The sequence below is a fragment of the Cercospora kikuchii genome (assembly GCF_019650295.1).
Source record: "Cercospora kikuchii DNA, contig_00006, whole genome shotgun sequence".
Lineage (NCBI taxonomy): Eukaryota > Fungi > Ascomycota > Dothideomycetes > Mycosphaerellales > Mycosphaerellaceae > Cercospora > Cercospora kikuchii.
Window position 1 is genome coordinate 1476912 of NW_025408587.1, and position 17741 is coordinate 1494652.

Genomic DNA, 17741 nt, shown 5'->3' on the forward strand with positions numbered 1-17741 from the left:
GGGCGATGTCTGTAGAATGGAGGAATAGGCCGACTTTTGGTGCTCGGTCCCCAGTCGTGGCTTTGGCTTCGGAAGGTGGCAGGCGCTGATTGCGCGTTGCGTGCAGGGTTCTGCCTTACGCAGCTCGCCAAGTGGTCGAGGGCGAGTGGGAGTGGATGCGTGTGCGTGAGCAGTTGCGGCGATGGTCGAGGCGCAACGGGGGTGACGGCATGCAACAAAGGCACCGAAAAAGATGCAGCGGGTCGTTCATTCGTGTGCAGCGCGTGTGTCTGCAAGGCTGAGAAGGGGTCCGGTCCTGCAGATGGAAATAGACGGGCGCGGTGGCGGAGCATCGAGTGGCTGCGGCAGTCATCATCGTCGTTTCACCTCTGCTGCCGCTCCGCCCCTCGTCCACCGCCATCGGGCCCCCATGTTGCACTGCGACGAGCGCGACGGCTGACGTGGTCAGTTGCCTTTCACCACCAGGCGGATCCTCTCACACTCTCACCATCCACGTCTCTTTCGAGCTGGCCGCATCGACATGCATCGAAGGCGGCAGACAATGAACCTAGCACAAGAAGACTGCGAGAACGTGCTTTGTTCGAAGCAGACAATGCCTTTGATAGTGCTCACACATGCTTCATAAAACGCTACTATCCTGGCCCTTAGCGTCCCAATTTCTTCGACAGATCCTCTACGACAGACAGAATCTCCTTCTGATAACAGCCAACTAAACGCAACAACAAACAGAAGAACCCCAATGTCGGACAACAGCAGACCCCTCGATATACCGCCACCTGGTGTGAGCTATCTCGAGTACTACATGAACCGAGCCCGAAGGGTCGTCCCTGTCGTCGCTGCTCCTCCACCCCCTGTGCTTCCCAAATCGCTCGATTTCGAAGAGCGACTCAGACTGGAGCGCGCTATTGCCAAGACTACAACGCTGATCGAGACTGCACAGGCACAACTCGACCGCCCTAAGCTCCTGCCATTTGAGCTCACTCCGTCCGAAGCAGCCGAAGAAGATCATGCCCGCGCGAAGCAGTACACCGGCAACCTTGGCAGAAAGCTCCAAGGCTACAAGATTGAACGGACTAACCGATTGTTGGTGGATGTGCTGCAAACCATCGATGAGTATAAGCCACTGGCGGCCTCTCCCTGCCCCTCACGCATCCCACGGCCGGCCTCGGTCGCTTCCACATCGAGCAGTTCTACATCTACCTCTGCATCGACCGCATCGACAGCGACCACCAGTGTCAGCTCGCGTAGCGTGTCACGAATTCCCCGTCCTTCCAGCGCTCCTGTTGTGAGCTCAAGTACTCCAAGCTCACGACGAAGCCTGAGTGAGGGTTCTTGATCTTCGTGTCCTTGAAAGATATCTGACAAGCAGTGCATGATTTAGCATGTGTAACAACATTTGGCATTGTAGGTTTGTAGGTAAGTCATCAGGTATGACCCGTTCTCAAATTTAACACACTCCAAACCACTTTCCAATGAAGTCTCTCACGTACTCCATCTCCAGAATTTCTCAAAACTCTTGTCATTGGTGCTTCCTCCCTCCTTGTCCAGCAACATCTCTTTGTCCAGGTGCCAAGAAGCAACCTGCCATTGTTCTCCTGGTCTATATGCCATTAATAGCTCTTTGATAGTGTCCCATACATCTGCTCATATTCTCCGTCGGCAATATCGTGCACCTTGCAGCGATCCAGCTTCCTTTTTCTTCTTACATCATCAGCAGGTCTGATCAATTAATCCTCCCGAACCCTGACAACACCGCCTTATAATGAAGTCCCGATCCTCCGACCCCTCCCCACCTCCCTCTCCGCCGGCCGGAGCTAATCGCATGGAGTGGATGATGGATCGTGCCAGAGAATCATCTCAAGCACTCAAAAAGAATAAGCGACAGGATCGCGTTGTGGAATTCATCTCCGTCGTGGGACAAAAAGCCGCTGACGATGCAAAGTTAGACATCAGCGTCGAAAGATGCATTGCAAGGACCATCCACATGATCGAGGCGGCGCATGGCGCACTTGAACGTCAAGCAGATGCTCCAGAAAAGAGCACTGATAAATGGGTTCTAGCGAAGGACTTTCTTGCTTTATGGGAAGCGAAGAAGAGTGAATTGCCGCAGTCGTCTTCTGTCGCAAAGACACATCGGAGCATTTCGGCTGTTGATGTTTATGGTCGTCGATGAATGGGGGGACGTGAGTAGGACATTCATCATAGATTTGCCCTTCTACTTTTCGTTCTCTTTGCGCTCTTTTCCATTCTCGTATGTTCTAGGGCAGTGGGTTTTTCCCCAAATATTCTTCCACCTTCGGCATCAATTCCAGCTTCATAATTTTTCCTGTAGCGTTCGATGGCCACGATTCAAGTCCCAGCTGCTGTAAAGTCACCACCCCGCCCAATGCGTAGTCTTGTCCAAACATGGTCACGACTTGGTCTTTGACCTCGTCTGCTGTCTTTCCATGCAAAGCTTCTACGACAGCAAGCGGAACTTGTCCAAATGTGGCGTGCGGCCATGCCAGTACAGCCGCTGAGGAGCCTGTGAAAACCGCAATACAGTTTTCGAGCGCAGCGGGTGGGATCGGTATCTCAGCTCGCCTGATAATATCCTTAATGCGACCAAGAATATAGGTCAGACCATCCTCGTTCATGACAGCCAAATCGCCAGTCCTGAACCACTGTTTGCCGTCTTCTTCGTCTTGCAGAAAGGAGTCTTCATTGGTGTGGTCGAGATAGTGCTTGATGATACTCCCGCAACGCGCAACAAGTTCTCCCGGCTCGCCTCTACGGGTTATTTTACCAGTACCCGGATCACGAATGCGGAGATGTGCGCCTTTCGCCACTTTGCCCAGGGGAGCAATATCCTTGAAGTAGGGAATGCCTTCCACACCTTTGGTACCGTCCAAGAAAGGCCACTCGAATAGACTGTCTCCTTCTGTCATTCCATGCGTGGCGAAGATATGGGCTTGCGGGAAGGTCTTCGCGGCTTGGACCATGAGGTCGCGAGTCACCATATCTCCTCCTAGAACGACAGACTTGACACCACTTGCGTCTAAAGAATTATCCGCAGTTTGAAGCTCCACCACGAAAGCATGCAGAAGAGCTGGGATGAAAAGTAAGAAGGTTATCTCGTGCTCACGGATAGCCTGCATCACTCCTTGGACACCTTTCGTGGGGTCTGGCATGACTGCGCAAGCACCGGCTTTCCAGGCGGAGAGATGTAGCGTCGGACAAGTGACGCGAAAATTAGCAGTGGAAGTCAAGACTCGCGATTTGGAGTGGAACTCGTCGCCCCAGTGCAGAGTGTGAAGTGAATTAGTTGTTCCAGCTACGCGGCGGACACAGCCTTTTGGCCGGCCGAACGAAGTGCCCGAAGTGAAGAGTATGAAGCTTGTCCTGTCTGGATCGTCGTGAAGGGCAGAGTTGACAAGTGCTTCCTTCTCGCTTTCGTTCGTCCTGACTTGTCCCGTGATGTCGAGAATAGTGCTCCAATTCGCGTGAGGTCCATCATCGAGGAAAATCTTGACTTTAGGGACCGGTAGGCTCAGTCTCAAAAGAACAGCGTCGACTTGTATGCCGGCAGACGAGTCCAGCACTACGATAGCATCGGGTTTCAACCTAGTCAGGAATGACTCCAGTTCAACATCACGAGGTGATTGAGTTGCACCAGGATCGAGAGAGCAGAGCGTTACGCGGAGCAGTGTAGACATCCACAATAGTAGCGGGTATTCCACGCGGTTGGGTATGAAAGTCGCGATTCTCATGCCTGGTTGGATGCCCCGTTGTTGCAGGCCAAATGCCAGCTTAACGGCAGCCGCATGTAGCTGATTGTAAGTCCATGCCAGGCAGTTGCGAGTAGATGTATTTCCTGCCCCCAAGCCACCGGACTCCAGACTCGTTTTGCAGGTGTTCAGCTCAGAAAGATGGTTGGCTGATTGGTGCATAGTGATCACAGCCAATCCATCAGGGTTTTTGGCGAGACCTTCAGCAATATGTGTGAAGATTGAGGTGCCATCTTCGAGCCGCCATACACGTCAGAGCTGGTCGCCATGCTACTCGAGAGAAAAAGTCGCAAAGCGGATGTGATAGGGTTCTGCATCTCCATGGAAGCCCACCCTCTTTATGTACGGCAGCCCATGTTCAAGCACAAGCCGTGTGCGTGTCTTGCCCTATGTAGCCATAAGAACTCTAAATTTCCTATCGATTGTTTCATGCCACCCCGGCATTATGTGTCGGCCGATTACCGTTCCGCGCACACGTTAATTGAGATGTGTATAATGGCCGAAGAATGGGCACACCATGGCTCCCAATGCGCGCAGAACATCACATCAACCTGCAAGACAAAGGATATCCCAGTCCGCACAGGGCGTATGGTGCGGCTGACCAATCCAAGTGGCATGCCGTGTGGTTTGCACCAGGGTGGAAGATGCAGCTGCATTTCGATTGCTGACTGCTAATGCCAGTTGATGCTGGAAATATGTTATTCTCCCAGCCAGCGTGTTTTGGTCATGTGTTCGAACATGACTTTGAATCTGCGACTCGTCGTCAGCTTTTGATCAACCGCCAAGCAATGTGTAGAACAGGAAGCGGCTACGACTTTCAGAGGTTTTGCGTATAGTTTCTTTCGCCATGTCCCAATTTGGGAGTTAGACAGCTCCAATATAAGAGTATCATCATTGTGCTGGTGGTGAGAGATGGTGTGAGCTTACCAGTGGGCATTGCATATGAGCGTTCCGGAGATTGAGCCGGAGTGACGAGTGAATTTTCTTTGATTCCCTTCGCGCTCTTGCTGCTTGATTCAGTGTATTCACGGCCAATGGTCGGGGACAATTCAGTCTCCATCATCATCGTTGAACGCAAGCTTCACTGATTTCTGTTTCTTTCTCGGCTTTTTGGACTGTTTCTGAGTTGAAGAGATCGTCTCGCCATCGACCTGGGATTCGTCATCGTTGCCAATCACTTTTGCTGCTTTGCGCTTCTTTTGCGCCGTGCCGTCAGTGACCTTGACATTTTTGCCGTGCAACGAGTCCTCCGGAAGAGCGCCTGACATCTTCGGCTCGGCGGCCGGGTCACTCTCTCCCTTTACGTTAGAGGTGTCGTCAACGCTAGCATTGCCTTCTTGAAGTTTCTCGTATTCTTCCTTACTCAGCGTTTCACCGCTCTCATCGACGACAGTTGGGCCATCATCCTCGTTGGGATCCTTGACGCGCTTTGCACGCGCGACGGGCTGCTCGTGACGGTCCGTGTCTCCTCGGCCAGCCTTTTGTTCATGAAGTCGTTGCAGGAATGGTGGCAGCGAGGAATCGTAGCTCAATTTGTCGCGTAGCATGGCGGAATTTGCTGGGACAATGTGCAAACCTGCCCAGCTCAGATGTTCAATTTACATCGGTTTCTGCCTAGCAAGCATGTAAGGCGCAGAAACATTGGCTTCTGCTCACATAAGAGCAGGTGCATGGAGAAGAAGGCGAAGTGCAAAAGAAAAGAGGACTTTGGCGGGCTTCCCGCTGGATGCAGGCTTGGCGCACGGCGCACGGTCCCCCAACCAGCCCGAATTCCACACCTACGCTGAATTGCGAGATTGAAGACTCAGCAGACAGCAACCGCCCAGCGCCGACCGACAACCAGCGAACCGCTTCCTCTCAAACCATACACGAAGCAACACCGCGACCATGTCTCACGAATCTGGTACGGCGACCGCACGAAATGGCTCGGAGGTGATGGCCGACTAACGTTTGATGCAGTTTGGTACTCGCGCCCACGCACCTACGGCAAGGGAGCAAGAGCTTGGTATGTCAGAGGAATCACGAGCAGGAGGAGAAGTAGTCAGAGTAAAGATCTGGAGGACTAACACTCAATTAGCCGTGTCTGCACCCACAAGGCTGGTCTGGTCCGCAAGTACGGCCTCAACATCTGCCGTCAGTGCTTCCGCGAGAAGGCTGCAGACATCGGATTCACAAAGGTAAAGCAAGCGGAAGAAATAAGCTGGGGAGCGGTCAAGCTAATAAATGGCAGCACCGATAAATGCATGTTCGGAGGACTGGGATGGTCATTGACCTTGATGGGGCACGAACGCAATGGACTACCCGAAAGATGAGCGAAATGCGGCATACCAGGAACGGCGTTCTACGAGATGTTGACTGCAATCACGGGAAGACTCGATGAAGAGCAGGCGTTAGCTCGACATCTGCAGCTGCGAATTTGAAGCACAAAAGGTGTCATTGCACACATCACGACCTGACCCATTGCTCGCCCACTGCTGGCATACTTCGTAATGGCCATCCATGAATTCGCACAATACCCGATTACGACCTCTGCCGCGCTTCCAAATTGTCCCGCCGTGCCTTGTGATATGCTTGATGCACTACATCAACTGTATGCATGATGAAGGAGTCATTGTTAGGGGAGGTGTCCGAGGAGTCTGAGACCGAGAGCACCGCCTAGAAACCGGTATGTCGTTTGAGCTCTTTCACTGCGCCACCAAACCTACCACAGCCACTGGGCTGGAGTACATCATGCTGGTTCACGTAAATGCAGCAGCAACGTCTGCACAACGATGGTATAACTGCTGCAATTATTGGCCAGGCACGGTCAGTTGCAAAGCTTGCCCAGATGTGTGCATCTAGTTACATGATCTTGTTCTCCTCTGTTCACTCCATCGCGCTAAGATTCGAGAATCAGTATCTATTGCCATCAATGCTATACCGCCAGGAGTTCTGTGCTAGAAGTGCGTGACTGGAACTGCGCAAGCAAGAACTGCTTGGTACGCTACTGCGATAGAGCGTGAGCGGCGCGGTATAGCACAATCGATACGACTTGCATTGGTGGGTCTTCGCGGCACTTTCCTTTCAGCCAGATCATGATACTGCAGTAATGCATATTTGGCCTTGGTATTCGCACACAGTCGTCGACATCGTCCGGGAATTGACGACAATGAAGTGGCTTCCAAGGCGTCTGCAGACGTGAGGGGACGCACAGCAGTATTGAAATGATACGTACAGCCAGGATCGCTTAAGGACGCGGAGAAATGAGTGGTTCGCCAAAGACGAATGGGAGCGACCTCGTCAAGCACCCTGTTCCTTGCATAACCTCAAAAAGGTTGATCGACAAGCCACTCCTCCAGAACAGCGAGCTTACGGCAGCTGTGCGGCCAAGGCGTGTCGGCACAAGGCCAATAATGCATGGGCGTGGTGCGCAGATCACACAGGCTGAGAAACGCACCGGTCGCGCTCCGATGGGGGCGGACGGCGAGGAGCGAACAGCAACGAGCGTGATTATGTTATGCGCGCGTAGGCAGCGCCGTCGTCGTGGTGTGCTCGAGCGACCAGGAAGGGAGTCGATAATAATCTCGCTGTGGCTCGATTCGCACGGCAAGGTGTACCGAGTCAGCCCGTCCTGGTTCCATTGCCCGGCCGCGCTGTCGCACTGGGTTTGCTCGCACTTTCGACCGCTGCGAGGGCGGCGAGCTCATCATTCACTCACACCGGCGCCAGCACCTCGCACGCTCCGCTCCGCTCCATCGCCAGCTCGTGTCTCGTGCCGCCGCTGCCCGTTGTGCGCGCCGCTGCTCCGCGGTTCGCGAAGCATTATATTGTCGTCGTCCAAGCAGGGAGATTAGACCGTCTTGGGTTTTGAGCTCGGACGCCCTTTCTGCCCGTTGTTGGCTGCGCTCTTCCACCTTTCCACACCTCTGTGTGGCCGCCGCCGACAGACGCATCTCGCCCGGACTGCCGCCGCTGCTCTGGACGTCGACCTCTCCGGACCGCACGCCTCGCGACGACGCCCGCTGCCGGTGCGTGCTTGTTCCTGTGCCTGACCTACCCTTCGCGACCCGCTGCCGACGTGAGCGGCGCAGCAGGCTGGACAGACGAGCCGCGACAGCCCCCAAGCTTCACCTGGGCTTGCTCGATTGCACCACGCCGACTCCCTTGCTCCGCGCCCCCGTCCTTCCCCACCGACCCTGAGTGCGCGCACCACGGCCGACTCCAGCGTCGTCGCGGCCAGCCGGCATGGCGGACACGAACGAGAGCATCCAGACCAAGATCCAGATAGCGAGGCGAGACGCCGAGGCGCTCAAGGACCGAATAAAGCGCAAGAAAGATGAGCTCGCAGACACCACACGTGAGTCCAATGCGCCAGTGTGCTGCGTGCTGCGCAGCGTGCCGGCTCGTATGAAGTGATCACAGGCTTACATTGCTTCTTGACAGTACGCGATGTCGCGCGACGACAAACAGAACAGCTGCCGCGACTGGCCATGAAGACGAGACGGACGCTCAAAGGCCATCTGGCCAAAATTTATGCCATGCACTGGTCGACCGACCGCAGACATTTGGTATCGGCTTCGCAAGACGGCAAGCTGATCATCTGGGATGCCTATACGACCAACAAAGTGCACGCGATTCCCCTGCGGTCATCTTGGGTCATGACCTGCGCATACTCACCCAGTGGCAACTATGTTGCCTGCGGCGGTCTCGACAACATCTGCTCCATTTACAACCTGTCTGCACGAGAAGGGCCGACACGAGTGGCTCGAGAGCTCAGCGGTCATTCCGGCTATTTGAGTTGCTGCAGATTTATCAACGATAGACGAATCCTCACTTCCTCGGGAGATATGACCTGCGTGCTGTGGGACATTGAGACCGGCCAAAAGATCACGGAATTCGCTGACCACCTCGGAGATGTGATGAGCTTGAGCATAAACCCCTTGGATAACAACCAATTCGTCTCGGGCGCCTGCGATGCTTTCGCGAAATTGTGGGATATCAGGCAACAGAAATGCACGCAAACATTTGCCGCGCACGACTCGGATATCAATGCCATCCAATTCTTCCCTAATGGCAACGCTTTTGGAACAGGCAGCGACGACGCCTCTTGCCGGCTTTTTGATGTCCGCGCAGATAGAGAGCTGCAAGCGTATACGGTAAGGACAACTCAGTGAGCCATTGCCCACCCCACATGTGCTAATTGATTCTCAGATTGGCGAGCCTGTATGCGGTATCACGTCCGTTGCGTTTTCCGTCTCAGGAAGACTACTTTTCGCCGGTTACGACGATTTTGAGTGCAAGGTCAGTGGCCACTATCCACACAAGTTCTGGTCTCGCTCGGAGAAGCACGGCTGACTATCGAACAGGTTTGGGACGTTCTACGCGGGGAGAGAGTCGGCACCCTCCAAGGTCACGACAACCGTGTGAGCTGCCTCGGCGTGAGCAACGACGCCATGTCTTTATGCACAGGATCGTGGGACTCAATGGTGAGCATTATTGCATTCCAAACCGGTATATCCGCCATGGACGGGAATCGCTAATCTTCGCACACAGCTCCGAATCTGGGCATGATTGACCATCTGCATACTTTTGACGGCGCCTCCAGCCAACATGTGGGGCCGCCGAACTGCAGCTCCAAGCGCCGTCGTGACTGCCATTGATTCCAACAGCACAGTGCACGACACTCGGCTGTGTTGGATCACGGCCGCAGTGGTTATGTACAAGACCTGGCAGTCTATCTGCTCACTACTCTTCTGGATCGAGCGCGCCCGCGGAAACTGGAATACACAGCCCACGAGGTCAATGATTTTCCTACGGCAACTATCATATTTCTTCAAATCACTTGCTTGAGTAGCTGTACCTGCGGCAGCGCTGGACGAAGGCTCTAGGCGCGGCGTATGAAGCGGCATATTGGGGCGGCGTGGTTCATTCTACACTGCGAGAGGGCCGCATTTCTCGGCGCCTGTTCATTTAGCTGTATCGCACAAGCAACGGGTTCTCAAAAGCTGAGCTTTGTCACGGCATCTAAGCGCTGTACGTTGGTTAGAGGTCAGATAGTGGGAGGGGGAGGGGGCGAAGGAAGCGACTGACACTGCCATACCATGCTATCCGCTTTAATCCGGCACCGAGCTGCACACCCCGAAGACTCGGGAAATTCAACGCCTCCCTGGCGGCGGCATACAGTAATTGCTTCTTTCCACACTGACGATACTGAGAGCGCGTCACGGTGTCGCGCCGTCCGTTTCATGTTCCCGACGTGCGTTTGATAGCTGAATGTCGCGACTCATTGCCATGCGCGTGGAGAGGGTGCGCCACGACTGTGGATGTCGCTACAACTTGACACTTCCTCGTCACGGTAGCGGTAGGCGTGGCGCCATGGTGCTCTCCAGGCTAGCGCTGGCGGATTGCCGGCAGTCGGCGTTGCATCCGGCGATCCTTCCTGTGCCGCCTGTCGCACGAGGGCACGTGAAAGCGCCCGGTCAGATCAGGCCCCGCGAGCGGCCACCAACACGCGCAGTCGGGGCGGGAGGTGTTGCGTTGTCGGGACATGGCTGCGCGGCGGACACCGCTGCTCATGGATGTGCAGACCACCAACAACATGTTGGGCAAAGTTGGCCACAGCGCGTCTCACCATCCCCGCTGCGGAAGACGACCAGGACGAGCCTCTTGAGCACGGCCGTGCTGCGGGCGTTGGATTTCCCAGAATATTATCTTATCGCGCCTGCCAGTCTCGAAAGCCAAAATACCGTCGATTGGATTTACGCCGTCGGCGGAGCTGAGAGAACAGGACCACCAGGCAGGATCCCAAGCTACAATGTCGGCCGCGCAGGATGAATTCAACGAGCTGATGCGCGACAAGGAGCGCAGGACCACGCACCCCGAAGACAGCCACGACGATGCACGATCCTTCCTGAACTTGTCGGACGACTCCGACAACGATGCAACACCGCCCGCTTCCAGTGTTGAGCGATCACGGACACCGCTGGGCACAGCGCGAAGCACCATTCCCACAAAGCGATATGGCGCCAACACCGGGCCCAAGGGCGTCATCTCAGACGCCCAGAACTTTCAAGACTCTCGAAGATCGCAACGGGCGTCGATGAGGAGTGTGTCTAGCCTGGCCGCGCAAGCCCAACCATTGTCCGTACGACAACAAGCACCTGCCGAGAAAATTGAAGAGGACGAGGAGTTGGATCTCGACGACGATGAGGACGACAGTTTCATGAAACAATGGAGACAGAGCAGGTTGAAGGAGATGCAGAACGGCGTCAAAGAGAGCCAGATGCACCGCAACGGCAATACCACGAGGCTCTTTGGTAGCTTGACCATGGTCGATCCTGATGGATACCTGGACGCTGTGGAGAAATCTGGGCAAGACGTTGTGGTCATTGTCTACATCTTTGATGATTACTCGGAAGTCAGTGACCTCTGTGAGCGATGCGTTCGAACACTGGCGGCCAAGCACCAGGACACTCGCTTCGTCAAACTACACTTCGAGGACGCACAGATGGAACCCATGGGAGTGCCTGCAATTATTGCATATCGCAATGGCGACAAGTTTGCGGATCTGGTTCCTCTGATTAACGAGCTTCCAGATGACGCCGAGCTCAATGCCATAACGCTGGAAAATGTGTTCAAGAGGTATGCATGCACCTTTTGGTTCGTGGCAAGAGACACGCACTGATCAATCATTCACAGACATCAAATCCTGTCTTGAACCGTCCAGATTGGAACACAAACTGGCTCAAATACATGGCAAGCGGTTACAATATTCTCATAGCAATGCATCATGCTTGCCCACGATCGCTCCGACGATACATCCCTCTCATCCCCCGCTGGCACCTCTGGACAAGGATCAATAGCTCACAACGGCGCAGCAGTCGCCTTAGCAGGGCGAGGTTGGGATGACCCCGGACGCGCACATGGCTTTCGTATCGCAGTAGTTGGCCATACAACAAACAAGTCTTGTCTGTTCGCGCGCAGTGGCACATGTCCTGAGACAACCAGTAGGCTCCTGCTGGATCCACGACTCTATTTTGGCATCAATCCAGACTCATCCCCGGAACACTTTCCCGAATGCTCAGACCACAAGTAGGCCATACGAGCACGAATACGCGCGAGCGGAGAAGGCCTGTCACGGATCAGTAATGAGAGTTCCAACAGCTATCCGTGTCAGCTGAGGCAATGCACGAGAGCCCTAAGCGTTGACTGCGGGCTAGCGGCGTGGGACAGGAAGTCTCCATGGGGGCTCCGGGGTACTGCCGTTTGTATGGCATGTTGGCAACAAGCCAGGCACACAGTGCTCTTGCTTGGCAGGACAGGATCCCAACACGGGCTTTGAGATACAACATAGTCGCGTCCGTACGCCAGGTCTCACTGTCGTGTTGAGAAGCCTACTGCATTTGCTTGCACAATCAAGCCACATGTCAGAACTCGAATGCTTGTATGATTCCTTTTCTAATGTCCATTTCTGCCGTTTTCATACCCTGTGTCCAATTTGGTCATGACATTCGTTCTCATGAAGACTGCAAGCGATACTCCCTACGTATAAAGCTCCTCAGTCATAGCATTCAATCCCAAGCCCTCCTTGGCAATATCCTCGTCCTTCAAGAACAGCAACGGCATCTCCACCAAGTTTCCTCGAATTCTGCTGAGCACTTCCTTCATCTCTTGTGTTCCCTGCGCACCAGGTGAGAATTCTTCTTTGACGACATGGCCCCATCGCCAGAATGCAGGTTTCTCATTCTCTTGCCCTTGTTTCTTGGGATCATCGGCTTTGAAATACTTCTCATAGTACTCGTCATAATCTTTCCAGTTCTTGACCTGATCGTCCGGAACCGGATGGAAGACCTTCGCGAACGCTTGCGTGTTCGTCGCGGCTGTCTGTTTCCATAATCTGTGGAAGGCCTCTGAGTTCGGATCAGCGACTGCTTGGTCTTCGGGGCTGCCCCAGTCGTAGTTGTTCGGTGTTCCCACAGGCATGAAATTATTGTCTGGACGTTGCATGTCTTGTGGTGGAAGCAGTCCGAGATGTTTCCTGAAGATCTGGCGTCGAAGAGTGGAGGCGAAGACTTTGGATTTCCATGGTCTGCCACCCATTTGAGAGTCGAATTCTTGGTTGTCTTCGATTATTATGGCGATTTCGCTGTCGTGGTCTCCGAGTTGTGATCGGTCGTTCAGATTTGCTGAGCCGCAGATTACTACGCGGTCGTCTGCAATAAGGAGTTTGCTGTGGATGTACAGCTCTTCGGAAACGAAGGCATCCATTTCGGCCTCAGGAGCTCCATCCCATGGCACTGAACGGATGTCTGGACCATTCAACATGTAGCATTCGGCGACTGAGTCCCATCGACCGCGATCACGTCCTCCAGAGACCTGTTGAGCAGTCTGCTGATATCGGTCGTAGGCGTTGGCGTTTCCATTCGGGTCGGCATACTCCTGGTTATATTGACCCGACTCCATGGTGTGGGCATACTGCTGATCGTAGCCTTTTCTCGCATCGTCATAAGAAACCCCAGCTTGCTGTTCGACCTTTGCCATGGAGGCATTGGCATTGATTCTGTCATAGCTCCGAAGATTGTAGAAGCGGATGTATTTCATGGGGTCTACGCCCTGCCGAGCGACCTCTTCCATGATGCTGTGGCCTCCGCGATTGGTCGAAAAGTACTGGAACTCCATGATGGCCCGTGTTCCTAGCGCGGCATCGTCCTTAAGATCGCCAGCAAAAGCAGGTACTGATGGGATGTTGATGATCATATGCCAGTCTTCGTTGTTTCTCGCCGCTCGCAAGATGCGCTCCACCATAGCTGCTCCGATAAGGTTCTTGACAGGTTTCTGCTGGTGTCCAGTCGCTGTGATGAAGAACTGGTTCTCGATATACACGAAATGGACACTTTCTCTGATCGTTTGGATATAGGCATTGGCAATAGAGTGCTCCAACTTTACTCCATGGCTCCATTTGCACGCCGAGCGAGTGATCTGGCACTGGACTCCACCAAGTGGACCATCTGGGATGTCTTGGTTGTACAAAAGCTTGTCTCTTCCATCTTCCAAACGAGCACGGCCCTTTTCGTACTGCTCGCGAATTCTGTCGCGGAAGGATTGCATCTGGCCCTCGCCTTCGACACCGCCGTCTTCGGTAGATCGGTAAGGGTGGCCGATGATACCAATTCTCTGAGGATGGTAGACAAGAGGGGCGTATCGATCGTCTCTCCGAACATCGTACTTTTCGTAGTAGATGAAGTTCCAGCGTTGTACGAAATGAGCCTTGAGATCTTCCACTACGGGGCCCTTGGCACATAAGGCGACATCACTCCAGCCCATTCGGCTGTTGCTAGTTCTTGGCAGTTTGTTGTTCTCCCAGTGGCTGACATCGCTGAAATCCATAATGCGAGCGTTGTTATAGTCTTGACCAGGGAACACAATTTGCTTCAGGTCATCCGGATGCGCATCTGCAATTGAGTGTTGATTGGTATCCCATCGCCCGCTGTGATGGGGTTCGTTGGTCAGCAACTCGGATCATTGTTTATGTCTAGCTCAAAGAAGCCACTTACTAGCACCTAAATGATGTGAGGTCAGCAAGGTTTCTGTGAATGACACAAGTATATCTATCGTGCTGCGTTCTGAGACAACAGCGGAACAACTTACAGATCCAGTCCGCCCATGAAAGCGACGTGGCTGTCGACCAAGCAGAGCTTCTCGTGATGTGCCCAGTACAGCACGGTACCATCGTTCATGCCATAAATGCCTTTGATAGCATCACCTGGGAGTTGTGCGAGTTTAGCAGCGCTCAAGCCGGATTGCTTGATGCTGGCCAAGAAATTTGAAGCCAAAGTCTGCTTGTCAGGTAAATGATCCGGGTGGCGGAAGACCTTGATGTTGCCTGTCTTGTCTGTATCACGCGGAAAGATCAGCATACAATCTAGGATCCAGTTGAAGCTGGAAAATCACCATTGTCCTCTAGCCAGTGCTTGGTGTGATGTGAGCTTAGAGTCAATGCCTGCCAAGTGGTCAGCTCCGTAATGCCAATTTGCCGTTCTTTTGCCCTCTTACCTGTGTCACTTCCTTATAGACGATAACATAAACTTGTACTCCTCGCTCTGCAGCTGCAAACAACAGTCTGTCGAGTCGATACTGTTCGTGCAAGGCCGGTGGTCTCCGAAGATAAAGCTCAGGACTGAGCCACCAGTCCAGAATCCAGATACTAGACTGTGCATTTTCAATGGCGGTAGACACGGCCCACATGTAGCTGCAGCCGTCGACATACCACTTGACCTCGTTACCTTCGCGCTGGGGCGCAAAGCTCTGGTACCGGTGCAAGTGGTGATCATCGTTATCGGAACAGACATTCGAGTTGTGCGTGTGGGCATGCGTGGGTCCGGTCGTTTCTGCTTTGATGCGAGCCTCGACATCTTTGAGGCCCGACTTAACCTTGTCGAATAGGAACGACATGGCGCAGGTCTTGGTATGTGGGAGAGTTGGCGTGGCAAGGTCCACGCATCAATGTTGAGCGTTGTTTGTGTCGAGGCAGCTGAGGTTGGCAAACAGCTTGCCAAGGTGGGCGGTTGTGGCAGCGGTCAGAAACGGCAGCGAACGGGACAGTGTGTGGAACGACAGCTGAGACTGGAAGAAACAGGTATCAAGAGCAGACTTACGACCAGTGAACCAAGCTGCCGTTCAATAGACATACAAGAGAGACTGCATGCAACTGAACATTCACTTCAACATGCCATTCCAATGTCAATTCTAGGCAATGCCTTGGCACGCGAAAAAGCCTATGTGATTTGTCCAAAGTCTTTACTACTGACGACACGATAATTGAACAAGCGTTCTCGATATAAGGGCGTTCCCAAGCTTTGCAGACCGCTTGCACCAAACTCCACGCCAAAACGCTTACCTGAACCATCAATCATGTCTGATCATCAACACCATCATATTCTGTCATATCGCATGCTTTGGCAGCAGAAGTACGCTCAGTTCGCAACAATTCCTGGCCTGCTGTCTGGACGAGGAAAGCGAGACTTGTCGTCCATGACCTTCTTCTTGAACAAGCCGAGGTCGTTGAGAAGCGCGTCGACATCTGCTTGCCAGCTCTCATGTTCGAAGTCGCCATAATCCTCCGTGTATGAGGTGCCGTCATCCACGCCACTATCGTGCTCCGAGTCGCCATCCATAGACCTGTCGTCTTCCTCACCACCAAGAAAGGCTTCTGGCAGCACTATTGGGTTCTTCAGCTCGCCGACTGCAAGTGCCAAGTGTCTTCTCAATGCCTCGACCTCCATGCGTAGAGCTTCGTTCTGCGGCCGTAATTCTTCGACTTCCAGTGTGAGGGCTCGAATCTTGGTATCGGATACTGCTTTGGATTCTTGCATTGCACGATGCATTTTGCCCACTTGCCGTTGATAGTCCTCGAGCTCGTCCCTCGCCCGGTCGGCCTCATCGCGCTTGCGGGTCGCAGCATTGTTGACAGAGAGTTGCAATTGCTTGATGGTCTCGGCCATTTCCATGATTTGTGCATCCCGCTCAGCAGCAGATCGGGCGTCTTGGTTGACGTGTGCCTTGGTGCGGATACGCTTGGCCTGGTCAGCGTAACGCAGAGTCGACAAAGTCTCTTCATAGTCAGTGGGTGAAATGCAAGCGACCATCGCGGTCTTGCTGTTGCCTCCGAGGGAGTCTCGGAGCAGCCAGGTCAGGACGCTGTCCCTGTATGGGACGACCTCTGCCCTTCGCTTGGCTTGATTCTGCAGACCGCCCATTCGACTAGCTCGTTGACGCTTGGGATCTGCGAGAGCTGCAATGACACGACCGAGAGTGGTGAGAGATTGGTTGATGTTGCCACCTTCTCGTAGGCGTTGCCCTGTAGCCTCCGTCCTTCCTGCTCTCTCAGACCCGGCCAAGTCGACAAGTCGCATGCGAGCCACTCGTTCAATCGTGCTGTCGTCTGAGAGGTCTGCTTGAATCTGCTTCAGCGTTAAAGTGAAGACGGCGTGTGATCGAGATGATGTGTCGTTCATCTTTGTGCTGGCAGTAGTCCGGTTCAGATCGCCCATTTTCATGACGCGCTCAATATCCTCATAGCATTCCACTTTTTCATCTGTCAAGTTCTGTACGAAGACGCCCTCGCCCTTGCTCTCTCTGATTTTCAGGTACGTTGGTGGGTTTGTGCGCGGTGTGAGCAAGTCTTTGACATGCTCGTTGTAGATTTCGAAGTAGGAGACATGAACGTTGTAGGTTATACTCCCGCTCTGCTCTGCTTCGACTCGCTCGAATAGCCCTCGACATGTGCGTGGTATCAGTCCAGGCTGCTCGGGGGTACCCATCATGGTGTAAGACTTTCCGCTTCCCGTTTGGCCGTAGGCGAAGATGCATGTGTGGTAGCCATCGAAGTTGTGGTCGAGGAACTCTTCGCCGAACGAGTTGTAGATATCGCTCTGGCCCGCGAAGTGGGCATCGGAGTCGTTGACGGACCAGAAAGACTTATCGAAGGTGAATGTTTTCTGTTCGTACTGCTTTCTTGAGTTGCGCAGCTGGTCCTCGCTCAGTTCGGGGGGCAGAATGGTCGTCTCCTGCGTCGTGGGGTTCATGCGGACGATGCATGGCTGGCCGGCATCGATTTCTGAACGAAACTCAGCACTTGTTACCCTTCCTGACTCTTCACCTCTACTCACCTCTCTTGATGAACTTTCTGCAGCGCACAACAACCTTCACATGGCCGCCGTCGCGATCGGTCGGCGTCTCGGGTCGGCTCATGTCGACATCGACGGGCGTGCGACTGCGGAGACTCGGGCTGCTGGCGGTGGAGTGGTAGTAGTGCTGCAGGTCGGGAGTGGTGAGGGAGCGCGACATGGCGGGAGCCGATGGTGAAATTGTTTGGTGGTCGCGCAACGGAAACGATTCAGCGGTAAGTTGGGCCAAGATGGAACACAAACGACGCAGCTCGAGAGTCTGGCGCAGGCGCAACGAGGCATACATGGAGATCGCCCGGCATCATTGCCC

The 17741-nt window shown here is 53.9% G+C and overlaps 9 protein-coding genes across 10 annotated transcripts; 5 read left to right on the forward strand and 4 right to left on the reverse strand.

Annotated features, from left to right (window-relative positions):
* Positions 1-739: 739 nt before the first annotated feature.
* On the forward strand, positions 740-1336 carry CKM354_000949100 (uncharacterized protein; the record flags this gene model as incomplete). Its single annotated transcript, XM_044804915.1, has 1 exon — positions 740-1336. One exon carries the CDS (start codon positions 740-742, stop codon positions 1334-1336), a length of 597 nt encoding a protein of 198 aa, XP_044660850.1.
* A 426-nt stretch (positions 1337-1762) lies between these two features.
* On the forward strand, positions 1763-2173 carry CKM354_000949200 (uncharacterized protein; the record flags this gene model as incomplete). Its single annotated transcript, XM_044804916.1, has 1 exon — positions 1763-2173. The coding sequence occupies one exon, from the start codon at positions 1763-1765 to the stop codon at positions 2171-2173; it is 411 nt and encodes a 136-aa protein (XP_044660851.1).
* Positions 2174-2258: 85 nt separating this feature from the next.
* On the reverse strand, positions 2259-4036 carry CKM354_000949300 (uncharacterized protein; the record flags this gene model as incomplete). The annotated part of the gene is made up of 2 exons (XM_044804917.1): positions 2259-3879; positions 4017-4036. The coding sequence occupies 2 exons, from the start codon at positions 4034-4036 to the stop codon at positions 2259-2261; spliced, it is 1641 nt and encodes a 546-aa protein (XP_044660852.1).
* Positions 4037-4816: 780 nt separating this feature from the next.
* Positions 4817-5314, reverse strand: CKM354_000949400 (uncharacterized protein; the record flags this gene model as incomplete). Its single annotated transcript, XM_044804918.1, has 1 exon — positions 4817-5314. The coding sequence occupies one exon, from the start codon at positions 5312-5314 to the stop codon at positions 4817-4819; it is 498 nt and encodes a 165-aa protein (XP_044660853.1).
* Positions 5315-5654: 340 nt separating this feature from the next.
* CKM354_000949500 (uncharacterized protein) lies at positions 5655-6079 on the forward strand (the record flags this gene model as incomplete). Its single annotated transcript, XM_044804919.1, has 3 exons — positions 5655-5670; positions 5727-5772; positions 5845-6079. The coding sequence occupies 3 exons, from the start codon at positions 5655-5657 to the stop codon at positions 6077-6079; spliced, it is 297 nt and encodes a 98-aa protein (XP_044660854.1).
* A 1912-nt stretch (positions 6080-7991) lies between these two features.
* Positions 7992-9317, forward strand: CKM354_000949600 (G protein subunit beta; the record flags this gene model as incomplete). The annotated part of the gene is made up of 5 exons (XM_044804920.1): positions 7992-8103; positions 8190-8902; positions 8958-9047; positions 9113-9232; positions 9300-9317. The coding sequence occupies 5 exons, from the start codon at positions 7992-7994 to the stop codon at positions 9315-9317; spliced, it is 1053 nt and encodes a 350-aa protein (XP_044660855.1).
* Positions 9318-10560: 1243 nt separating this feature from the next.
* Positions 10561-11463, forward strand: CKM354_000949700 (uncharacterized protein; the record flags this gene model as incomplete). Its single annotated transcript, XM_044804921.1, has 2 exons — positions 10561-11387; positions 11445-11463. 2 exons carry the CDS (start codon positions 10561-10563, stop codon positions 11461-11463), a joined length of 846 nt encoding a protein of 281 aa, XP_044660856.1.
* An 824-nt stretch (positions 11464-12287) lies between these two features.
* Positions 12288-15197, reverse strand: CKM354_000949800 (uncharacterized protein; the record flags this gene model as incomplete). Of its 2 annotated transcripts, XM_044804922.1 has the most annotated exons (5): positions 12288-14232; positions 14300-14332; positions 14394-14637; positions 14697-14745; positions 14799-15197. In XM_044804922.1, the coding sequence occupies 5 exons, from the start codon at positions 15195-15197 to the stop codon at positions 12288-12290; spliced, it is 2670 nt and encodes an 889-aa protein (XP_044660857.1). The 2 variants fall into 2 exon arrangements, with proteins under 2 accessions (XP_044660857.1, XP_044660858.1); XM_044804923.1 differs by lacking the exon at positions 14300-14332.
* A 521-nt stretch (positions 15198-15718) lies between these two features.
* CKM354_000949900 (uncharacterized protein) lies at positions 15719-17717 on the reverse strand (the record flags this gene model as incomplete). Its single annotated transcript, XM_044804924.1, has 2 exons — positions 15719-17361; positions 17414-17717. The coding sequence occupies 2 exons, from the start codon at positions 17715-17717 to the stop codon at positions 15719-15721; spliced, it is 1947 nt and encodes a 648-aa protein (XP_044660859.1).
* Between the last annotated feature and the right edge of the window lie 24 nt (positions 17718-17741).